At 38.8% G+C, this 21,963-nt stretch overlaps 1 protein-coding gene across 1 annotated transcript in view; it reads right to left on the bottom strand.

Annotated features, from left to right (window-relative positions):
- The window catches only part of RASGRF2 (Ras protein specific guanine nucleotide releasing factor 2), a gene marked incomplete at its 3' end in the record, with an annotated part of 54,529 nt that extends 32,829 nt beyond the window's left edge, over positions 1–21,700 (bottom strand). Inside the window, exons 1-9 of the mRNA XM_010170159.1 lie at positions 21,617–21,700; positions 20,104–20,210; positions 9,653–9,800; positions 8,939–9,028; positions 6,910–7,163; positions 5,667–5,746; positions 5,032–5,225; positions 3,872–3,981; positions 1,783–1,901 (exon numbers count right to left, since the gene is read on the bottom strand). Of these exons, the coding sequence (XP_010168461.1) occupies positions 1,783–1,901; positions 3,872–3,981; positions 5,032–5,225; positions 5,667–5,746; positions 6,910–7,163; positions 8,939–9,028; positions 9,653–9,800; positions 20,104–20,210; positions 21,617–21,700 (1,186 nt within the window). The remainder of the gene's footprint in view (positions 1–1,782; positions 1,902–3,871; positions 3,982–5,031; positions 5,226–5,666; positions 5,747–6,909; positions 7,164–8,938; positions 9,029–9,652; positions 9,801–20,103; positions 20,211–21,616) is intronic.
- Positions 21,701–21,963: the final 263 nt, after the last annotated feature.

The following is a 21,963-nucleotide window of genomic DNA, read 5'->3' on the forward strand; positions in this document are numbered from 1 at the left end:
TTCTGCTTTGCTTCTTAGAATAGAAGTATCTATAATTGTGACACACTTACAGGTACAGCTTTATGGGTAGCTTTCATTTTATTTTTTTTTAATTTTCATTAGAATGTTTCCAGGAATACCATATTCTGTTCTGCTAAAATGGGCTGACAGTTTATTGGTGTTCTTGTATGGGGCTGAAATGTTATTGTTTAATAAGGTAAATCAAAATAAACTAGATTTTTTTAAATGCAGAAAAGAGGGACTGCATTATCTCTCTTTGATACTCAATATTTACAGAGAGAAACACATCTCCTATATGTGCTGCACGGCTGACATCAAGCAAGGACCTCATGCATTCCCATCATGCTTTAGTGATTAACGAAACTGGGCATTTGCCCACCATGCATTCTAGTACAGATTTCCTCTTAAGGAAAAAAACAGTCACCATTGGTCAATGTAGAGTTGCAATGAGCAAAGTGAGGCTAATTTTAGAACATTTGTTAAGAGTATAGTTTGGACAACCAATGTAATCTCAGGAATTTTTATCCAGCTACAGACCTAAACACTTCCAGTACTTCAATACTCTGAGAATTGTCACTCTGTTAAGTCTTTATTCAATCCACTAGAATATATTTCAAAATGTATACAAAGCCAATTAATTACCAGCTGTGTATATGGCTCTATCAAATACCAAATGTGCTGCTGAGGCTGTCTAGAAAATATGTCATGCAGGGGATGCACCTACATTACATTCCTAGCCTCTCCTAAACACATTTAATGCTTTTCAGACACAAAGCAGCTTTTACCCAGTCAAAACCTTAGGCTACAGATCTGTAGTTACTGTATAGAAACTCACTAACTTGTTTCAAAAGATCCAGAAGTAAATTATATAAATGGGAGAAAAATAAGCTTCAGTTATAAAGTTTCCACATTTGCTGTTTTAACATTAAAATAAACCCCATCAAATAAGAACTGCAACCAGTTTGCAGTTCCTGGTAAAATTTGTGATAAAAAGTTATTTTGTCACAAATTTGTGTAACTTAACAACAAATTCCACCTCCGCTATAACTAAGTTTCAATAGAAAGAGTTTGCAAAACCACCAAGAATAGACAAAGAAGAATACAGTATGGCTCTTCCCCTCTTGTTTTGCTGTTCTATTAAGAGTCCTACATTCCTGTCAGAACAGGATGCCTTTTCTTCATGACAACTTCTTGCAGAATTGCTTCTTATATCTGTCCTGAACTTCTACTGAAGCCCAAAAGTGCACCTAAAGAGGCACAGCGAGTATGTTCAGGTATAGTATCTGCTCACAGTATCATTTGAGATGTTTCCAAAGCAGCAAGAAAAATGGGAACAACTGACAGCTTTTTTATTTCCTAGCAATCACTTTACCACTGACAAAGCCTCATGTTTCTCCCGCACTTCTGCCCAAATCAGCTAGGACTACCCTGTTAACTGGCCAGGTAGCCCTGGTCTCTGTGGAGCTGTAGGTACTTTCCATCTCTTTGAAGATCATAGTCCAGGCAGAATGTACATTACTGTTCCATGGGTGACTTACCATTCATGTGCTGCTGTTTTTCATGGTTCCTGAAGAAAACAGGACAGAAAGGGGGTTCAACTACAGCCCAAAATTAGTTGTCATCAGGGCATTTTCTGACTTACCCTCCACAGACCGTGAGTAGTCTTAGGATGTGAGCTGTGCCCAGTACAGTGTCTTGCCCAATCATGGCAACATGAACCCTGCTGGTTTTAATGCAATTTTTTCATTATTATATAGATAGCTTTAAAGAAGAATGTCTTACCTTGGCGTATAAAAGTTTGGCTAGTATCTAGTAATATATCACAGCCTTCTACTATCGTTCTTTCTATTGCTAGATTCTTCCGGATGTTTTCTGTGTCACTGACTTCATCATGCATCACCCTGTTAGACACAATACAAAATGCACTTCAAATTCCCTGACAGGTATCTTGCACCTGTGGTGCCTGTTTTCACTTGCAGTTACACAGCGTAGACACGGAAGGTAGCTGATGTCCTTTGCCACCTTCTACAAAACACATATATCCGTGCAGGACATGATCACTCTCAAGCAACTTTCTTGCTTTTTCTTCCCTGCCTCTCAGATAATTCTTGCCATCATTTCAGTTCTTCAGCAGTGAAACCAATTTTGCAAGACTTGTTTTTAGACTATTCCTAAACACATCTGACAGATGCCACCAAGCTAAAAGCCCTTCACAGAGAGAACAGTACTTCCTGATCCTTAATAGACAAGGCTGCCACAAACCTGGAAGTGTTTCTAACATTTTGTATTATTTCTAACAAATCGTAGAGTCCTTGACCATGACTTCAGGTTCCCACTCTGCTCTGCTTCAGTCTACATCTCCATGTAACCATTCACTTCCCCCTTGCTTCCTATAACAACCACAGCCTTGATGGCTCACTGCTTATTTTCTTCCACTTTTTTTCCCAAGTATTCTCCCCTTACACAGAGAAATACAATTTTTTCATGGCTGAAACCAACCCAGGAGTTTATATGCTGTTGTGATGCATAATATTTTCCTAAACTGGGTCTGGACTGCACTATCTGAAAGCTCCTCCTCACTCAGAACTACATAAAAGGGATGGAAATGAGTCACAAAATTTTATATTTATGGTCTATACTGCCTGCCTTATGAACAGAGGACGATCAATCAGTCTCAGCCTCCAATTCTGAACGTTCAGTGATGAATTAGTTGGATCAGCAATGAACTCTGACTTATGAGATGAAGACAAGTTAAAGCTGATTGATCTCCTTGTGCATGTAACCCTGGCCAGAGAAATCCTCTGCTTTGCTTGACTGGAAAGGTGACATTATTTCCTTCTGCTTCAGATGGCCTGGGCAGAACTTGCTGAACACTGCAGGAGTCAAATACAGTCATTTCTGTAAAAGATATTGCCTGCCCAGCTCTTTAAGAAGTTAGAGCTTCAAGAGGTGGCACAACATGACCTGACTCAGACAGCTGCCTCTATTAAAGATACAGGAGGGGAAAAAGGGAAAAATAATAAGCTCCAAATTAACAAGATAGTTTCACAAGGTAGGAACTTTGTCTTAACAGAAAAAGAAAACTCAGCAGCCAAGGGCACACAATTAACAAAAGCTACAAAGAGATCCCTCTTTTACAGCTAAAGATTCTCCAAGTACAGCTTTGGTCAATGCTCCAGATACTCAAGATTTATATCCCGGAGTTCATGCAGCATTTCTTTGTTCACAGCAGAAAACTGTGTTTCCCGGAGATAACATCCAAATTTCTTACTGGGCTCACCAAGGGGAACATCTGAGAATGGTCTGGGAGCTCAGGGAAGAGCTTCATTTTGCAAATTTCTACAGGGAGCACCAGTTCTCAAACTATATCTTTAGTTCCTGCTTATCTGTCATTATTTGAAGCGTATGTGAAAATCAGTTATTTCATTAACGCATGTAAAACATAACACAGATTGAAAACTTGGTACTTTTCAAGACCCTGACTGATTCCCATTGTCACTGAGTATCAGAAATGCCCTTTTTCTTTAAACTGTGAAAAAAAAAAAAAATAATTCTCTATGTAAAGAAAATTGCTTTGCACATAACCCAGGAGTAGGTGGTTCCTACAGCAACTCCTATCCTCCCCTACCCAAAATACAAGGAGGCACTTGCAGATTTATGTTAGCAAAAAAAAAAAAAAAATTAAGAGGTAAAATATTAGGTTGAGGTATTTCTGGGGTTTTTTTTCATTATCTTTGTTTTACTTTCGTTTAAATTCTTTTCTTTAAAATATTTTTTAAAAGAACAAAAACAAATCAAAATAAAGAAAATAGATTTTCCATTTCAAAACTTTTGATTCAAAATTATTGAACATAAAGTAGAAAAATCTTACCTTGAAAGTTCTTCTAGTTTAGATTTAGCAAATTCAAGGCTTTTTCGCTCAACATGTTCATGCGGTGTGTGAGCCAGAAGTTCATGAAGTGTTATAATATATCTAGGAATCTTAAAACAAATTAGGTATAAAATCAGTAAATCCATAGAGGAATAATTCCCATACAGCTTTTTGTTAAATATTAGCCATTATCTTGGCCAGAAAAGTTTTGCAAACATCGTCTTTTTTAAATGAATAGCCACAGCTGAATGATTACACATATATTCCAAATATAACTACTGCCAAAAAACACTGAACTTTTGGGTGACAGAGACTGCATATGCATATGTATGTTTTCAGTTTGAGGAAGCACGAGATCCATTTATTACATTTTAAGGAAAAGATCAGATCAGAGGCAGCCACATATTTGACATTAAATTTCATTGTTTCATGCTGCTATCCCATAGAGAAAACTTTCAAGACTCCCTGGGAGATCCATACAGAGCTTCCCTCAGTTTTAATAGGATATGTGTATCTAAATTTCTTGAGACTTTGAAAATACCAGTTTGCATTTAGATGAAATTCATACTGCACTAATGGACAACTGAAGAATATGCAATATTTGACTATTCAAGGCCATAGGGCAGCACAAGGACCCTGATCCATTTATTATTATTTAAAGCTGTTTCAGGGCTTTTAACCAGAACCAAGTGATACTGCACTATAACTTGTCTTTACAGACTACAAGCTACTTCTAATAAGAACATGACTTCTTATTACACTGAAGTGAACAGTCATCAGCAATGACATCCCCCATCACATATGAATAGGACTCTCTTGCTCTCTTCTAAGATCCCATGAATTTGTTTCAGCCCAACCAAAAAATCCCAAAACTTTACAATATACAAGCTCAAAGCTAAAAAAAAAAAATGTATATGAATATAGATTTATGAATAACTAGCACTAATACACGTGTCACTGGTGAATCAGCAGAGTCGTAAAAAAGATCTCTATAGATAAAGTTTTGGTATAATAACAAAATAAATTAAAACGAAATTAATTTGCATGAGAGTATTTTTAGTTAAGCAAGAAGAATCTTCAATGAACTGTAATGTCAGTAGCACAAAATGAATCAACCAAACATTAAAAACAAATAGTCACAAAAAATATACAGAGACTACCTGAAACATGGGGTAAGTAAGGAAAGTTTCCAGCATTCGCCCCTCACATGCTGGGTTGGCTTCATATTGCTTCAAGAGTTTGTCAAAATCTCTGTTTTGCTTACAGTTTGCCAGTACTTGTAGACTATATTGATGATTCCGAACAAATTCTTGATATATGTTCAGCATTGGCAGCAGAATGTCAAATAAGTCAGCTAGAAAAAGTCAAGAAATGCTTTTTTTTCCAGCTACTCATCTCCTGAAATATATTTTTAAAGAAACTACTATGTTCTATGGAAGTTAATTACTACAATCAGTTCTGTTTCCAATATAACTGAGACCTTAGAAACATTAAACTCAGCTTTTGTTGTTCTGATTAGCTAATAATGAGACAATATTACTGAAAATTCAGGTGCCAATGTCTAATCAATACTTAGGGCAGAGGCATTCTCATGTATGGAATGGAAGACAGTCATTACTGCCTACATGGCACTCCCATGACAGCAGATCTTGTGGTCTTAGCTCTGGAAATGTGTTCCATCCAAAAAGAACTTTAAAAAACATCTTGTCTTTAAAAAAATAAAAAAAAAAAATCTTACTGTAATTTCAAAAATAAATATGAAAATTTTACCCCTAGAGAAAATACAGTAACTTACCTAGGATTAAGGTAGGCCAATTAGCTATTCTTGCCTTTAAGCCTTGGTGAAATATCTCATGAAGAAACATGATTGTTTCACTGAAAAACAAGTATTTAAACAAACAAAAACATAATTCAGGTTTTATTTTCTGATTAATAGTTTACAGAGAAACATCTCTTCCTGGTTAGCAGTATGTTTTGCACTTTGCTAGAAAAAACAGAAGATAGTTACTATTATGGAAGTAAGTGCTTCCTTTTATTGCATTGTTTAAAACTTTTAGTGTAGTATGTCTAAAAAATACATAGTAGTTGGTGTAGAAAGCATATTCTAACTGTTTAAGTTCTTTTAAAGAAAAGCATCTACTAAATAACATGTTACACATAGTTTAATTCCAAATAGTTTAATGAATATGTTTTCCAAGAATATCCCTGACAATACATTCAAGTAGTTTAAGAGGACCAGCAAGATGCAGAAACCTCAAACCACTAGTAGTTACCTATATTCTCGCTTGCTGCTGTTTAAGATTTGAAGCTTACAACTTTTCTATAGCATTAACCTTAATATTGTATTTTAGCTTATAAGGTCAACAGAATTAGGGGGAGTTCCAGTTGTAATAGAAACCATGAAAAGTAAAGTGACCATGAAAGAGCTATGAAACAGAAAGCTGCCTCATACCTAAAGGAACATGTTCTCTTTCTTAGAAGTTTGGGGCAGTCTTGGATGCAATCCAAATCCTGTATCTAATGTTAGATGCCTGCTGGCTTGTTTGTACATACTCATTACAATAGTACTTGGATGCTTAATGCAAAGAACAATTCTTTTGTGTAGGATATGAAAAGACAAGGGAGGGGGAAGGAGACTCCTTAGGCAGGACAACGAAAAGAAAAGATCTGATGTACTCATCCTCAGGGTCTTATTTGGATTATATGAGGCCACTAAGTCAAATTTTGCTCTCTTAAGAGAAAAAGAAACAGGAAAGGTGACAGAAAGTGATAAGAACTGCACCAACAGGCACCATTTGTCCTTTTCTTCCTCTAGCAGAGGAAGAAATAGAATGTAAGGAGGCAAAGAGATCTAGCTGGTTTCAAACAACATCACTGACAGCACTTTGCCTTTTATCTCTGGAAACATGGTCTTCCTCAGTGATATTACCTACATCAGAGCAAAAAAAACAAGTGCCAGACCTCACTGTTGTAAACTGAAGCAGAATGGGAAGAATTGGTCAGAGAAATGCCCAAAAAGCACAGCAAAAGCCTCTTACCTGTTGAGGAAAATGCTGCTAACATCATCGTGACTGATAGGTGGCTTCTTTGAACTTGCAGCCATTCTTAAGGGCCGCAGAAAACAGTTCACAAGAACATAAAGTTGATGCACATACTCAGATTCAGCCTCCACCATGTTAAAAACAATCTGATTCCTCTTCCTCATGCTTTCTGCATGAGGAGAACAAATATAATCTTGGACAATAGTTTTCCATTTTCTTCTACATAACCAGCCCCGCATAAAGCTCTGGACCTAAAAAAGGACCAAGCAGAAAAGAAGAATGAGAAAAAAACATTACATGACTTATAATAAGCTCTTCATTGTAGAAATAACTCAGTAACTCCCTAAATGAAATGCCTCTGTTAAAAAAAAAAAAGTCTGTTGCCCTTATTGATCTATAATTGTTCCTGAATTACTTTTTTTTTTTTTTTTTAGTTTTTTGTTTGTTAATTAAATTCCCATTTGTTAATTAAATTCCCACAATCACTTGATCATATTTGTTGCCAGGAAACAGACTGAAAAGATATCACATACGTATCAAGGTACCTTTTACTGCAGGCTTAAACGTACCTTTGTACATACTCTTCCTATCAGCACAACTGTGCTACGCTTATGCAGATCTATTAACTCCTTTTACCTCCCCTTACACATTTCTCTTATACATCTATAAGTATGGTGCAATGCTTTCAGGTAGCACATTTCAGGACACACTCAATATCATTACTGACACCATTCTAAAATAGTTGTTAAACCCAGTTTGCTTTCTGTTTTGAATGGATACCACTTAGCACGTGTATTTAAAGCTAAGTATCAATATACTGCTTAGTATCAGACACCTAGGCCAGCAATAAAGCAAATCCAGAAAAGGCAGATTTTTGTCATTCTTAAAAAGTATCTCTATGTGATGGAAAAATGTACTTAAGCGTAATATCCATTGAAGTTACAAATGGATTAAAGATTACAGAGGTCTACATCTGGTCACTGAAAATTTTAGTATGTCTTTGCCCTGATCTTGATGTGAGGATGATTCATCTTGAAAGAGAAATGCAAAATCTCACTGTAGAATTTACTCTGAAAAAACAAGTTTAGAAAAGGGCCCAATTGTCAAAACAATGAAGATGCAGAATGCAGTGAATTTTATACAGAATCAGAGCTCTCCTTCTACTAAAAGAGACACTTCCAGCTCCTATCACAATATATAATCTACATGAAAAGGAAAATTCACACATGGGTACCAGCTCAGTGCTGACCCTGACTCAGACTGCGTGACCCAGAAAAAGTCAGAAACTAAGTCCACATGTCATAAAGGATATTATCCAATTTAAGAGACTGAACACTGTGAGAATAAGGGTGACACATACAGGATCACATCTTCAAGCGTGAATTCCATTCATACTCATGCATTAGGATTTGTGGGGGTCAGTGATGGACACAGTTCTGGAGGTTGATTATAACCATCCTTAAGCAGTATCACCAAGAGCTGCATATGTAAACACCACACAGAGTGGGACAATTCTGTCCCTGTCACTTAAAACACTGGCCATAGTACCCTGGAACAATCACCATCAAACAGACTGGCTGAAAACCCAAAGCAAGACTGTTCTCTGCATTTTCAATATCGTCACTGTCACTGTCCAGCTGCAGTGACAGAATGTAAATAATTCCCTTATATCTTTATAAGCATTTTGTGAGAGTATAAAGTCACTATACACTTGATTCTCACAGGAAGCCTGTGACTTTATTTCAATCTTTACAAGCAGTTGAACACAATGTGTAAGCTCCTTTACATATACCTTGTAAGAAAAAATGAACACTTAAGTAACAAATAAACCATGGTATAAATGTGGCACTGAAATATAGGAAGCTGATGTAATTTAAGAGATTTAAGCAGGAGCAGGGCAAAAGGAATCTTGCTCCTTGACTGCATTTAATGAAAACAAATGAAGACAAAACTAGACAGACTAAAACACAGAAGCACACCCGCATTCCACTCTTCTCCTCTTAAGCACAGAAGATTGCATGTTTACCTTTTTAATTTTTTTAATATCTGGATCCTCATCTTCCTGGTTGCCTTGATACGGTCGCATTCTTTCTTTTGTTTTATTGAGAGCTATAATCTGACAAAAAGAACCATTCATTAAATGCTTTTTCAAGTCAATGAAACTCGTAGTTACAGAACTAACAGAAAAATATTTTCCCCTTCTTCAAGCCTGTTAAAGCTGCACAGAATAACAAGCACATATTTGATCACAGGGACAAGAACTGAGTTCTCTGAAAATCCACAAGACTCCTGATCCAGATGGAGGAAAGACCAGAAGAAAGTTGGTTCTCCTCTCAAAACCAAGTGTGCCTTTCAGACTTCATCAGCTCAGGAATGCAATAAATTTTTAACATTCAGTGAAACAGAGCAGTTTGGAAGGGTTCTCAATACTGTCACACCCAATGTGTTGAGGATCAAACCCATTGCGTGAAGACAGGTAGGAAATAATGCAACCAGTGGCACCCATACTGCAAAGCAATGTGTTAGCTTAAAGTTTCTGACAAAGAAGTAATCCAATGAGTCTAATAGCCCCCAATATTTCTAAGAAAAATATTTAGCCAAGGGTTCATAGCCAAGGGTTATGTATTAACCTTACTGGGTTCTGTTACTGTCAAAAATATTAAAGAAATATTGAATATTATTGCAAAGCACACGGCAAAATTATGTAATTTAATGATTGCTTAATGGCTCTGGCAGATACCTCAGATTTAAGTCTTTCAATTTCTGTGTCTTGATCTTCAAGTTGATGCCGAAGCTGATTGGCAGCAATCTTTTCAGTCTCTACAATCTGGACAAGATGAATGTACTTCTGCATTAACACCTCCCTTTCAATGAGAATATCTGAATAACTAAAAGGGAAAACACTTAAGTTAGTAAAAATAGCCAAATATTGTCTTCCATGCCCCCTTATGAGACATTGACAGAATAAACATTGCACCAATGACAAGAAACCTGCAAACCCATGTTTGTTTGGCTTAATATATAACAGCTTGATCATAAATCATCCAAACTTACAGAGTTCAATATCCTTTTTAGACACAGGCACTAGCTGTACCCAGTTTCCCAGTATCCAGTTACCGAGAGCAAGATAATCACATTGATCTTTTTATGAGCTTCTAATTCTCAGGCTAAGCCTGAGAATTCTATTAACTCAATTTCTTTTATTTATTTTAAGAGATGGGGTTTTTCCATTTTTTGGGAGGACTTGTGGGGACCATCTGGTGCTTCATCAGAACTATTTCTTAGTTGTCTCTACCTGTCAGATCTCTTTATGGAAGAATTCCCATTGTAACTGTTATTTTAGTTTGCTAGCACCTATTTTATTGTTTAGGGCAGTTTGAGATTACTCAAATAAATGCATTTATTCTAATTAGCAACAAGAACTATGTTATCAGTCTGTCTTTTAGTGCTTGGGTGGCAAACTGCCATTGATTTGTGTTTTCCTGAAAATGGACAGTATTCCTAGTGCAATCAGATGTCACAGTTAAGACCAGTGACAAGCATTCTACTGGAAGTACTGTTCTCAACTTCAGGTAAAGGAGAAATCAGTATCTTTCTATGCAACATCCTCATCAGACTGTTCTTTCATGTGATTCAGTCTCCCTCACACAGATAATTAAGACGTGCAGAAAACGGACAGTCCAACAATGTGCTTGTTTGCTGGCCTTGATTCAGTGAAATCTACAGACACATACCGCCTCTTTACCTAGGTTTCAGGAAGCTTGTGCCTCTGAGAGTTAAATAATTTTACAAGATAAAGACTAAACTGCACAAAATAGCAGAATGAAGCCCTAAATTTCTGACAAGGGATCTCTATTACTATTTTATGCTCTATCACTGAAAATGCTGACTATCATATCTTTTTCCACTGTCAAGTTAGCACAGGATTTGACTGAAGGTATTTTTTGATCGCACATATTTTCCTTTTTATTTTTTTTTAACTTGTTACAACACTCACAAAAAAATGAACATTTGCTATTAAATACTGTGAGGCTTTTAAAAATGTAATAACGTGCATTCTCTCCAGTTAATCTTTTATATATATATATTTACTGCCATTTCAATCAGTATTAGTGCAGTTATATAGTGGAGGGGGCCAATATTTGAGTAGTTATTAAATTCAACACTTAACCTGGAAAGCAAGCTTAGATTTAAAATAATTAGAATGAGTTCCCACAGCTATCGTAAAGCAAAAATTTTTCCTACTGGCATAGATTATAAAAAGAGTAAGAAGTTAATTTAATTCTATTGCATGTATTGTTATATTTTAACTAGTGCAGTGGTAAACCATGAATGGAAAAAGGGCTTCTCTTCCAACAAGTAAAACAACATACATTAAAAATCTGTTATGAAGTAATCGCTATATCTTAACTGTGCAATAAACAGTAATAAAGTATGAGATTTAGTTTTTTAAAATTGTTCAATAATAATTTTTGTTTTGCAAGAATCCTGGGGTTTTTTTCATAAAATATAGTACTTTATCTCTTCGCCCTCTAAAAGGCATTTGCACATGATAAAAAGTGTCTGAGTTAGAAACGCAGTTAGCAATAGTTGTTTCACAATGATGAGAGACATCATGAATGTAAAAAATATAGGTAAGATATGAAAGAAAACGCATTCTTTAGTGGCTGCAGCACCACCTTGATTTACATTTAATGTAAAGAGCAATCTTTTCTACCTAGAAACAGATCCATATAGGTGACAAGGCCTTTTTTCTATTTATCCTTTTGAAAATTTTCTTAAACTTTTGCTATCAAATGTTTCCAATACAGAATTTGACAGATTTGGCTTTTCTTTTATTCAAGACTGAGGAAAACAGCAGGACACAGAATCACAAAGGGTGAACAGCAGCTGCAGTCAGAGCTGACGTAAGACTCAAGATACTATTATATATTCTTTTTCTTCCATTTTTTTTAATTTTTATTTTCCTTCTTCAGGGGAAGAAGCTTCATCCAGATTTTTCAGCTTCTTTAAATGCATTAAGCCAGGCTTCCACACTCTTGCTTTACTAGCAAACAAGAACTTTGCTATGGAAGACTGAAAAGCTTTTGCTCTTTTGAGATGTACTTAAGAGTATTTTGCCTAGTCAGTGCCTTTGGCTGTCTAAAATGTCAGTCTCAGCCTGGAAACTGAACAACATTTCCTTCACTCCCCATAATTAGCAGTATGAAGAGGAGTTAATCAGAAAAGTCTATGTACACCTACACTAACTTAGAATAGGCTACCCATCTTCCTTCTCAAAACTGCTACTTGTTCTGGGAAAGGAAAATCACAGGATTTTGGAATAAACTTCACGTACTTCCCACAGCCTCTTTCATCTGTATTGTATGAGTTAAAGATCATCACACCTGAAGTGCTAACCTGGAGCCTTTCAAGAGGGCAGGGTTTCAACACTGACTTGATTACACATGTATACAAAATCCTTTGTTAAAGAAAACTGTACCAAAGTGTTCAAATGTCAAAGGAGGATGACAAATTCATTAAACCACTTGTAAGCAGCCAGCCTAGATCTAGTTCTCTGGCTTGGACACCGTTTAATAGAAAGAAGCAGCTGCTGCGAACCACAGCTTTCTATGAACTGGTACTAATGTTTTATTGAGAGAGGCAGGTCTATAAATTTATAATAATACGTAGTAAGACTGAAAGAGAGAGTGTTCTGAAAGCTGAGGCTATACCTATTTCCTACTATCATCTGAGAGACAGGACTTAAAACAAGTATTTCAAGTACTTTAAGCTCTGGTTGACCACTACCTACCACATAGGGACAGGAAGAAACGAAGTCCTGAGAAAAACGATGCATCATTCAGATCCCGTGAGAGCTGAGATCCTCAGAAAATGCAGGAAAACTAGAGAAAGTTTAGCCAGTGCCTCATTATTAGCGTCTCACTGTGGCAGCAGACCAAGATAAAGGCTCCAGTAGTGCTACCAGCAAATAGAATTGATGTTTATACTGAATTTTTGAACTGATTTTGTACTGATTTTTGTACTAAACAGCGTTACAGTTCATTGGATCACTCTGTGCTAACTGTACTAAAGCCGTTCAGGCAGCTGAAAGAACCGGGCGCTGGACCTGGCCACAACTATTTATGGTGATATCAAATCACCCTTCTGAAGTGCAAAATGCATAACCTAATGAACTTTTTATGAAAACCAGGTAATACGGCTCTAGGGGTCTGGAAAGCAAAAGAAATTGCATGCATCTACCCATACTAACCACCCTCAAGCAAGCTAACAAAGGAAGAATAGCCTCCAGAGAGGTTTTAAAATCTAATGGCACATTGACAGCCAGACTAGGGGTGGAAACAGTAGAAGTTGCAATAAAACTTGCACAATCCATCCCTATGACTCTAACCAAGGTGATGTAGGAGACCACCTGTACACAAGTACCATTAACCTTTAATGAACTCCTGTGTGCTGGTACGATATCAAAGGACACCTATGGCTGTGAGGGTTACAGAGCTGAGGCTTTTCAGCAGATACAAAACTAGGATGGGCTTTCAAACAGCATGGGCATCTGTTTAGAAAGGCTGTAAAAGAGGTGTTGACTGATTTCCAGTCAAACAGGTAGTAAACAGCACTTGGACTGATGAATGACTACATCAACCAGGACTGGAGGGTGAGTGGTTGTAGGACTGTGTGATACATGGGGAAGCAGGAGAAGTCCACACCTCAAATGATTTTTACTACAAGATCCTTTGAACTAAGATGGGGCAATACCAACTGGAATGGAGTCTTTTGGAAGGGTGGCCCCAACAATCACGAGAGGTTTCACGCACCCAAACCACATCAGTGGGGAAACAGCCTACTCTAGGAGCACAGGTGTGTGGGAGGGGAGGGGAATGCTACCTGCTGGTGGGAGAATGAGACAACCCTGAAAACACATATCATTAGCCAGTGTGTTAGTTAGTCATCAGACTCACAACTCATACTAAAAGCAGCTGTTTCAATTGTCCTGCCACTCCTTTACCCAGGAAAATTTGACTCCAGGAATTAATCTACAAACAAACTGAAGCAGAAAGGTACCTTAGCCCATTATGCAAAACAGAGACAGAATTCCACAGCAGCCATGAAGTCCAGACCAAACACAATGGAAGGGACACTCCTCGCTGTGTGAGCTGAAGCTTCACAGAGCTGTTATGAACTCATAGCTGCTACCTCCAGAGAGTGTGCCTGCTGGGATTTCAAATGTTCCCTTAGAAAACAACTATCACACATGTCCCCTGGATAGCTATATTACCAGTATAACCATCATTGCTTTTGAAGTTTTGTGTCTAAGCTGTCTAAAGTGCTGCCTGCCAAGTCCTACAAGCCCCCCTGAAGGGCCTAAGGAGACCTCTGCAGAAGCACTGAGATGTCTGCTTCAGGAACACAGAACTTCTAGGGGATAAAACAGATTTCTGTGAGGTGCTGTGCAAGAAGCGCAGGAGGTACGGTCACCTCTGGTAGGCAAGGTCAGGGTGTGTGCTAAAAGGCTGATCTTAACCAACACAAGGCAGCACAGAGGAACAACGGTAGCTGCTGTAACCCAAATAACCTAATCAAGAGCAATGAGCCCTGTGACCTGGTTTCTGCCAGGGCTATCACAAGATCAGCCCATGAAAGGCCCATCTCCACAAGGAGGAAGGACCACAACGCCAGGCAGGGAACCCCAATAACCCAGTCAGAGAAACAAGCCCCTTATCCCACCCCAGCCCCTCGCAGGGCTCTGACAGGAAAGCCACCAGCCCCATCAGCTGGCAGGCAAAAGCCATCAAGATGAGTCAGTGGAAAGGCTCTCCAGAACATCCTTCAGGCTGAAATGGGCTACTAACCATAGCGGTGTGAAACTTTTAATGGGATACAGGGAAGAGTATTGTGGGATTGTACAAGGTTTGTTACGGGATGTTTAAGGGAGGAACCAAAGGCAGGAAAAGGAAGGGATCAAGGAGGTCTAAGGAGGAGCAAGCTTGGGAAAACAATGAGATAAGGGGATAAAAAGAGGATAAAGGGTCACATGTAACCAAGCTGATCAGTACACTCATCTGGCCATGCTCTGCACTGAATCAGCACAGTCCATTCTGCCTTCTCATTAAATTCAATTTCTAATTACTTTCTTGGGTGAGGGGACTCCATGTACGCATCCATGAAGCTCTAAGTGCCAGCAACTGGAGTTGGGACTCAGGGGCCATAGGTCCCTGGGTGTCTGCAGTGCCAGGAACTCACTGGGGAGGCAGGAGTGTGTGTATATCATCTGGATGGGTATCCATGTGTGGTCACCAGCCTGGATAGCTGTTGAGTACGAATAGCTGTAGGGAAGCCAGGCGGTGAAGATGCAGAAAGTCAAGGTTGGATCATCAGTGACTCTGTGATTTGGCTACTGGAGGGCACAGGAGATCCGACCCAGCTACCAGGAAAACCACGAGGTTGGTTGGCTTACTCAGAAACTCATTTGCACACGTCTGTGTGTGCCCATGACAGATGGAGATGAGAAAAGCCAAGGGCTAGTTCCCAGTGAGACTGAGCACCAACTAATGGGGTGCTCACAACTCAGTGCATACGTGTGTGGTGTGGGTGTGTACAATGGGTCCAGGGCCAGTTACTGGCATAGATTACATGTCTTGGACCAGTTACTGGGGGATCCACAGTGCACTGGGAAGGGGGGCAATGCATGTGTACCTGTGAGTGATGGGGACTGAGCAGCAGCAACTGCAGAGAGTCCAGGGGCACTGAGGGCTTGTACTTCCAGAGACCAGCAACTGGGGAGACTGGAGGCACTTCCAGGACCAGCTCTTGAACAAACTGCAAGACTGAGCTACTTAGTGGGGGGACCCATACTGTATATACATATTGTATGTATTTCTCCACTAACATACCTTCATCCTGATCAGTTAGAGAGGGGAACAGGATGAGGCTGCTGGTGTTGTCCGTGCCCATTTGACTGCTGCATGTTTGTGTCTGTGGTGATCCATGCATCCAGCACTTGTATGGATGTATGTGTGCTCATTTACATTGGAATTACATGCCCGGCTCAATTCTGGTTCAACCTGAGTATAGGTAACAGCAGCAGCCTCACCTCTATGAAGCTACCAGCTCTGGCAATCCCTACCACTTTCTTCTGTGGATCTATCTAGACGTTATTTGGAAGGCAGATATGAGATTGCTCTACCCATATTCTGAGCATTGCTCTAATTCTCTCTGCCTCATTCCCAGCCAACTGGAAACTATAAAATTGTGGTTATTATAGTACCAAGCCTCAGCTAATACAGTTTCTCCAACAGCAAGGCATCAGTAGCAAGACATTTGCTCTGAGCTTCCAGGCAGCTCTGAGCCACCGTACTGAGCTTACAATTGTCTGTAAAATACTATGTGAAATACACCCTGCATTAGCAGGCAAAGTGTGCCAACAAATCTGAGAGCAAGATTTTTTTTTATTTTTTTTTTTTCCTTTTTTAAACTGCCATTTGGAGGGCAGTAGGTCCTCACACACTTTAAACAGCAGCTAGCTGAGAGAAGCACTCCCACTTTCCCCTCCGCATAGCACTCGTGCTCTCCCACATCCCACTCGTCCACTACCCTCTCCATTGTGCAGTGAACACAGGTGGGTTGCATGGATGTGCAGCAAACTGACCCAAAGGAATGTGACAAATTAAAACTAAGCTGGCAAAAAATAAACAAAACATAATTCCTTTTAGTGTAAATCAGATTCACAATTAAGTTCACAACTGCGCCTGCATGAGAGAAGGGTTGGTAAAGGTGTGGAAATGAATGGCTGACTTAGGAGAATGACAGCTGCATTCCTTCAGCAGCAACATGGGCTTATGCAGGAGTAAAGCATACATGAAACCACAGCCTAAAGTACTTAATTAAAGACTTTCCAATAAGCTAAAGTAGAAAAGGTTGAGACATTTGATGAGTACTGCATCCATATTAAAAAGAATAAGCATAGAAGGTTTTGAGTTAAATGCAAAAAAACCCCAAAAAACAACAAAACAAAACATAGAAGAATTTGAAAGAGAGGGTGAAAAATCCACCTCAATGAATTGAGGGTGAAACAGATTTTTTTGTAAGAGAGCAAGTTCTGGACCAAAGCCCAAACCAGAACTTCCACATGTAGTCACTGACAGAGGAATTAGGATTTGCCAGGAATAAATCCTCCAGCCTAGAAATGTACCTCAAAAGAAGCAAACCTCACTCTGCCACCCTGAACATTACTGAGAACTCAAAATACTGAGAATTCAAATAAAATGGAAAGACATGAAAAGTAGGTATGCATGTAGAGCTCATAATGGAGTCCCATTAAAATATTCTGAACTGCTTCTTCCATTGCAAGCTCACAAGCCAAACAATCTCTCTCAAACGAGGAGAGGGCACTACAGACAGGCCAAACGAGGAGAGGGCATCTAGCTGCAGCCATGCAAGAGTCTGTCAGCTCTGTGTGCACAGTACCCCCCAAATGATGAGCAGGAGCACCCAACCCACAGTGAAATCTTCCAAGAAACAATGGACAATGACACAGTAGAAAATCCTTTTTTTAGGAATTTGCATCCAAATAAAATACCTATTTATCCAGAATGGGACACTGGGTGCAGTGAGTGTTATTTTTTTCAACATTCTGTTTCTAACTTGCAAAATAAATAAAACATGGAAGAGATTTTGATGGCTGCAAACATGCATTTGCAAAAAGTAATGAAAAGCAATCCAAAATTAGATTTTGTAGATGTCAGTCTAGGAACAGAAAGAAAGATACTTTGTCTCAGCTAAAACATGGATTACCATAGCTACTCATAAGGATGAGACCCTCTGGAAAGCAATTAATTATTTTCATTTCACAAATACCAACATATTCACACCAAAAAGGATGCTCCCAGGCCTGTTTTCAATTTAAGGGCAAGGGAATGTTCTCAATACCTCCTACAATTTTTACCTAAGACACCTGAGATACTATGAAAAGGTATCTTCAAAGGGCTACACAACATGTCATTTAGCAATTGAAAACAAAAACCTGAGAGAAGGGTCAGAGATATCTTAGGTTAGCTTCAAATGAACAGTGACACTGAAGAAGTTCCCAAAGCTTGTCCCATTTGTCAAAAAAATGGATGAACTCAAGGAAAAGAAGTCTAAATCATGATGCAGGCAAAATTTAATCTCTGTGTTCTATTTTTTTTAATTAAGTTGGCAAGAAAAATCTTATGCAATAGTCTAAAGCTATTATTTTCACTTCTTTGTTATGTTTCTTTGGTAAAAGACCCAATGGTAAGTAACTAATTATGCAACTCCAAGTATTTTTGCTAGAGACAGTGTAAAGCAAATAAAAACAGCTTCCAGTGAAGCACAAAAGCATCAGAACAATGAGGTAACCACAGTAGCCTACAACACTCTACGTTCAGCAACTAAATTTCAGTAACTTTTTTGTCGCTGTTGATACTGTGTTCAAGAGAAGAAGAATACTAGAACAAGAAAAGGCATGTCCAAGTCCCTGGAAAATTGCCCAAAGAAATTGAGAGACCTATGCAAGAAAAGCAGATTAAAAAAATCCCCCAAATTACACAGGGCTTTGAGAATATCCCTCACAGTGGTGTCCACAGTTCAATATTATTAGGACTATCATTTCAGTTAGGCATAAATAAAGGAGGAAAAGTCAAATTACAAAAGGGATGGAGACAAAAAGACTGATCTTACAACGGAGACCCAGTTGTCTTCTGAAGGCTGCAGTGATAACTTTCTGGTGGAGCCAAAATTCAACCACCCTGACCCCGAACCTCACAATTAACTTCTTAGCAAGCTTAAGTTTTCAATATTTTCAACTGTGTGTTGTTTAACATTGGCTTAATTTTCTGTTGAGTTCTGCCTTGAAAATTCATGTGTGATAGATTTATGGACTGAACTACCCAGAGAGAAGTTTCAACTCAGTGTTATGAAGCTCTCCTTGCTTACGTGCCTTTTACACCAGGCAATGGGCAAGAAAATCCTGAGAACAGGGAACTGTGGGAACCTGCGTCCCCAGAATGCCCCTACCACAAGGCAAAAACTCATGGTCCTTTTTTCACTTGCTTTCAATCTTACTGCACAAAGGAAATTGACCCAGATTCAGAGACTAAGTTAAGATCTTCCTCCTCTCCTCCTTCAGCAATATGGGACGGTCTGCTGGTGGGCATGGTCTCCCGGGATAGGCTCAAGGCCTCATAGCTTCTCAAGACCTGAAATGTGTTCACCCGGAGGGCTACCATGCAAGATTTGGTTCACCTAATTATTACAACCCAGCAGGTACTTTCCAAGAAAGGAGAAGACCCTGTTCATTAGGTACCAACATTAAGAAAATTATGCAGATCCAGAGACTGGATGCCCAGGCAACACAAGACCTGCAGTTTCAGCGCTTCGTTTCACAAGTTCTAAATTAAAAACTACTAGCTGGCGGTGTTCATTTTTAGTTATAAAGCAAAATCACTGCTGTTTACATGGCTCATGTCCTAAGCAACTCAGAAACTGCCTGGTTCCTTGTGCGTTACCATGGCACTGTGGATTAGCTGAGGTGAGTGTCTACGAGAGGAGGCTGGAGAAAGTGCATTTCAGCAAAGACATTTGCCTTAACAAACCATTTCACAAACCTTCAGTTAGATGATTTTCATTTAGATTACACTGTAAACCTTTCCCATTCGCCATGCAGACCTTCTCTCAGGAAAGATTACTGCATGGCTGGAAGTTCTACCATGTCCCTTTTTGCAAGACAGATTGTTGTTCAGGACTTCAGTTTTGAAGTTGAAATTTTATTTGTTGCCCTTTACCAGCAAAATAGTTTGACCTCCTCTTTCTTACTTTTATTTCTATGTAAGAGCTTTTTAAGGAACATTCATTTATTCATTTGGAATATCACTTATTTCTTAATTCATATAACACACTTTGCCCCTAACAAAGAACTAATCCAGTTGTTTCCCATAAAAGAGTATTCTTCTTCAAGAAATTTCGTTGGAACACAATCGCTTGTGAATGATAAAATACAGTGATATTAGCATGAATGATAAAGGCATTTTTTTCCTATAACATACCCAGGAGTCGCAAGCCATACACATCTAATGCACTGTAACATTTACTTCTGTTTAGAGAGTAAATTTAGATTTTCAAATTATTATCAATTTATTTACAGTAAAATGGAGGATTAAAAGTCAGGTTTCATACCTAGCTTGGTGAATAGCTTCTACCCATTCATCTCCATCAACTTCATCCTCGCATCGGAGTTCCAGTGGCTTCTGCCCTTCATGGCCAAAAAGAACAGTAAAGTAATGCTGCAAATTAGAACAAGAAAAAACAAATGTTCAGAAACTCTTTTAAATAAAATAGATAAATCAGGGTTTAAAAAAAAAAAATTAAGAATCTGACTTTTTAAGCACAGTGCAAAGCATTGCCAGAGCAGGAAGATGTGTTTTAAGCTATTAGTCATGAAACATGGATTGAAGTTGAAACTGTATCCTTGACATATTCCCCTGGGTATCAAGGTAATAGCTTTCATGATACTTACTGTAAGTTACTGTTCTTAAGCTCCCACATACAAGACAACAGAATATAATTCCCTAAGCAGCTTCTACAGTCGAATACAATAGCGTGACTGTAGTGGGGTCTCTGCCGTTCTGTGCATTTTTTCACCTAGAATTTTCCTTAGATGCCAGTACAGGATACTCAATCTGGAACTGTCACTGCTTCCTCACAAGAATGCAGATTGTGCTCAGGCTCTAGGTTATTTCCTCACCTTTCCAGAAGAACAAGGGAAGTGTTCCTTCTCATTCATCACACTCCCAAAACATTTTTGCTCTTCTTTCAAGAAGCCTCACCTCTAATTGCCATTGCAACAACTTTTTGTTTTCAGAAGAAAATGCTGTTCACACAAGAAGGGTCATATTCTTCAAGGGCCTTTCTTATATGAAGGACATTGCCCTTGGTATGTTTCACAGAACACAGACTTTCAGGAAAATTTTTGCTACTTTCAGAATGCGGTAATACTAGCAGTATCTAGTGGGGAGGGGAGAACCCCCAGTCACCCACCTTAAAACCCATTTCACAAGGTTGGTCATTTACAACCTTATTTTGCACAGCTTCCATATTAATGTACAGCCACATAGCAAATGGAATTCACAGAATCATTAAGGTTGGAAAAGACCTCTAAGATCATCCGGTCCAACTGTCAACCCAGCACTACCATGCCCACCAAACCCACTAAACACGTCCCTAAGTGCTACATCTACATAGCTTTTAAATAAATACTTCCAGGGATGAAGACTCAACCACTTCCCTGGGCAGCCTGTTCCAATGCTTGATAACCCTTTCAGTGAAGAAATTTTTCCTAATATCCAATCTAAACCTCACTTGGCGCAACTTGAGGCCACTTCCTCTTGTCATATCACTTGTTACTCTTCCAACTTAAATGAAAATAGGTAAAATACTCTACCTAAACGCACACCTGTAACTTCCATAGGTGCCTTAAATGCACCCATTAGTAAGCCAGCTGTTTCACAGGCAGAGGGACCTGTGAGACCTGCCCATACATAAAATAATCTGGTTATTAGGTCTGATGTGATTCAGAAGGTTTTACAGGTAAATGTCTCTGCACCAGTTCTCTTCATTACCTAGATTTTTTTCTTCCACCTTCATCCCAGCGAAGAGGGAACTGAGTATATAAACATGTGGCAGAAATTACCTTCTGGGGTCTAAAGCAAATTCCAGACTCACTCCAGTCAGCAAGTGAGGTATATAATTTGCATTCGCCCACGCCATTAGCCATTGTTTACAGCAGTAAGAAACCTGAAGTGATGTCAACAAACATTCTGCTTTCCTTGTCAAACCCACAGCTCAGCTGAAAAAGCCTCTCTGAGCCAAATACTGTGCTGGAGATCAAGCAAATATAAACGACCTCAGAATTAAGAGCTATTTCCAAGGCAGGAGGAACACAAGCATAAACAGAAACAGAAGGGATGAAATTTTACCTACGGAGAATTGGCTGCAGATATTGTCAACACTGATAATGAATTTTGTCCATATAAAAAG

This window comes from Antrostomus carolinensis, unplaced genomic scaffold, assembly GCF_000700745.2.
Source record: "Antrostomus carolinensis isolate BGI_N321 unplaced genomic scaffold, ASM70074v2 scaffold1286, whole genome shotgun sequence".
Classification (NCBI taxonomy): domain Eukaryota; kingdom Metazoa; phylum Chordata; class Aves; order Caprimulgiformes; family Caprimulgidae; genus Antrostomus; species Antrostomus carolinensis.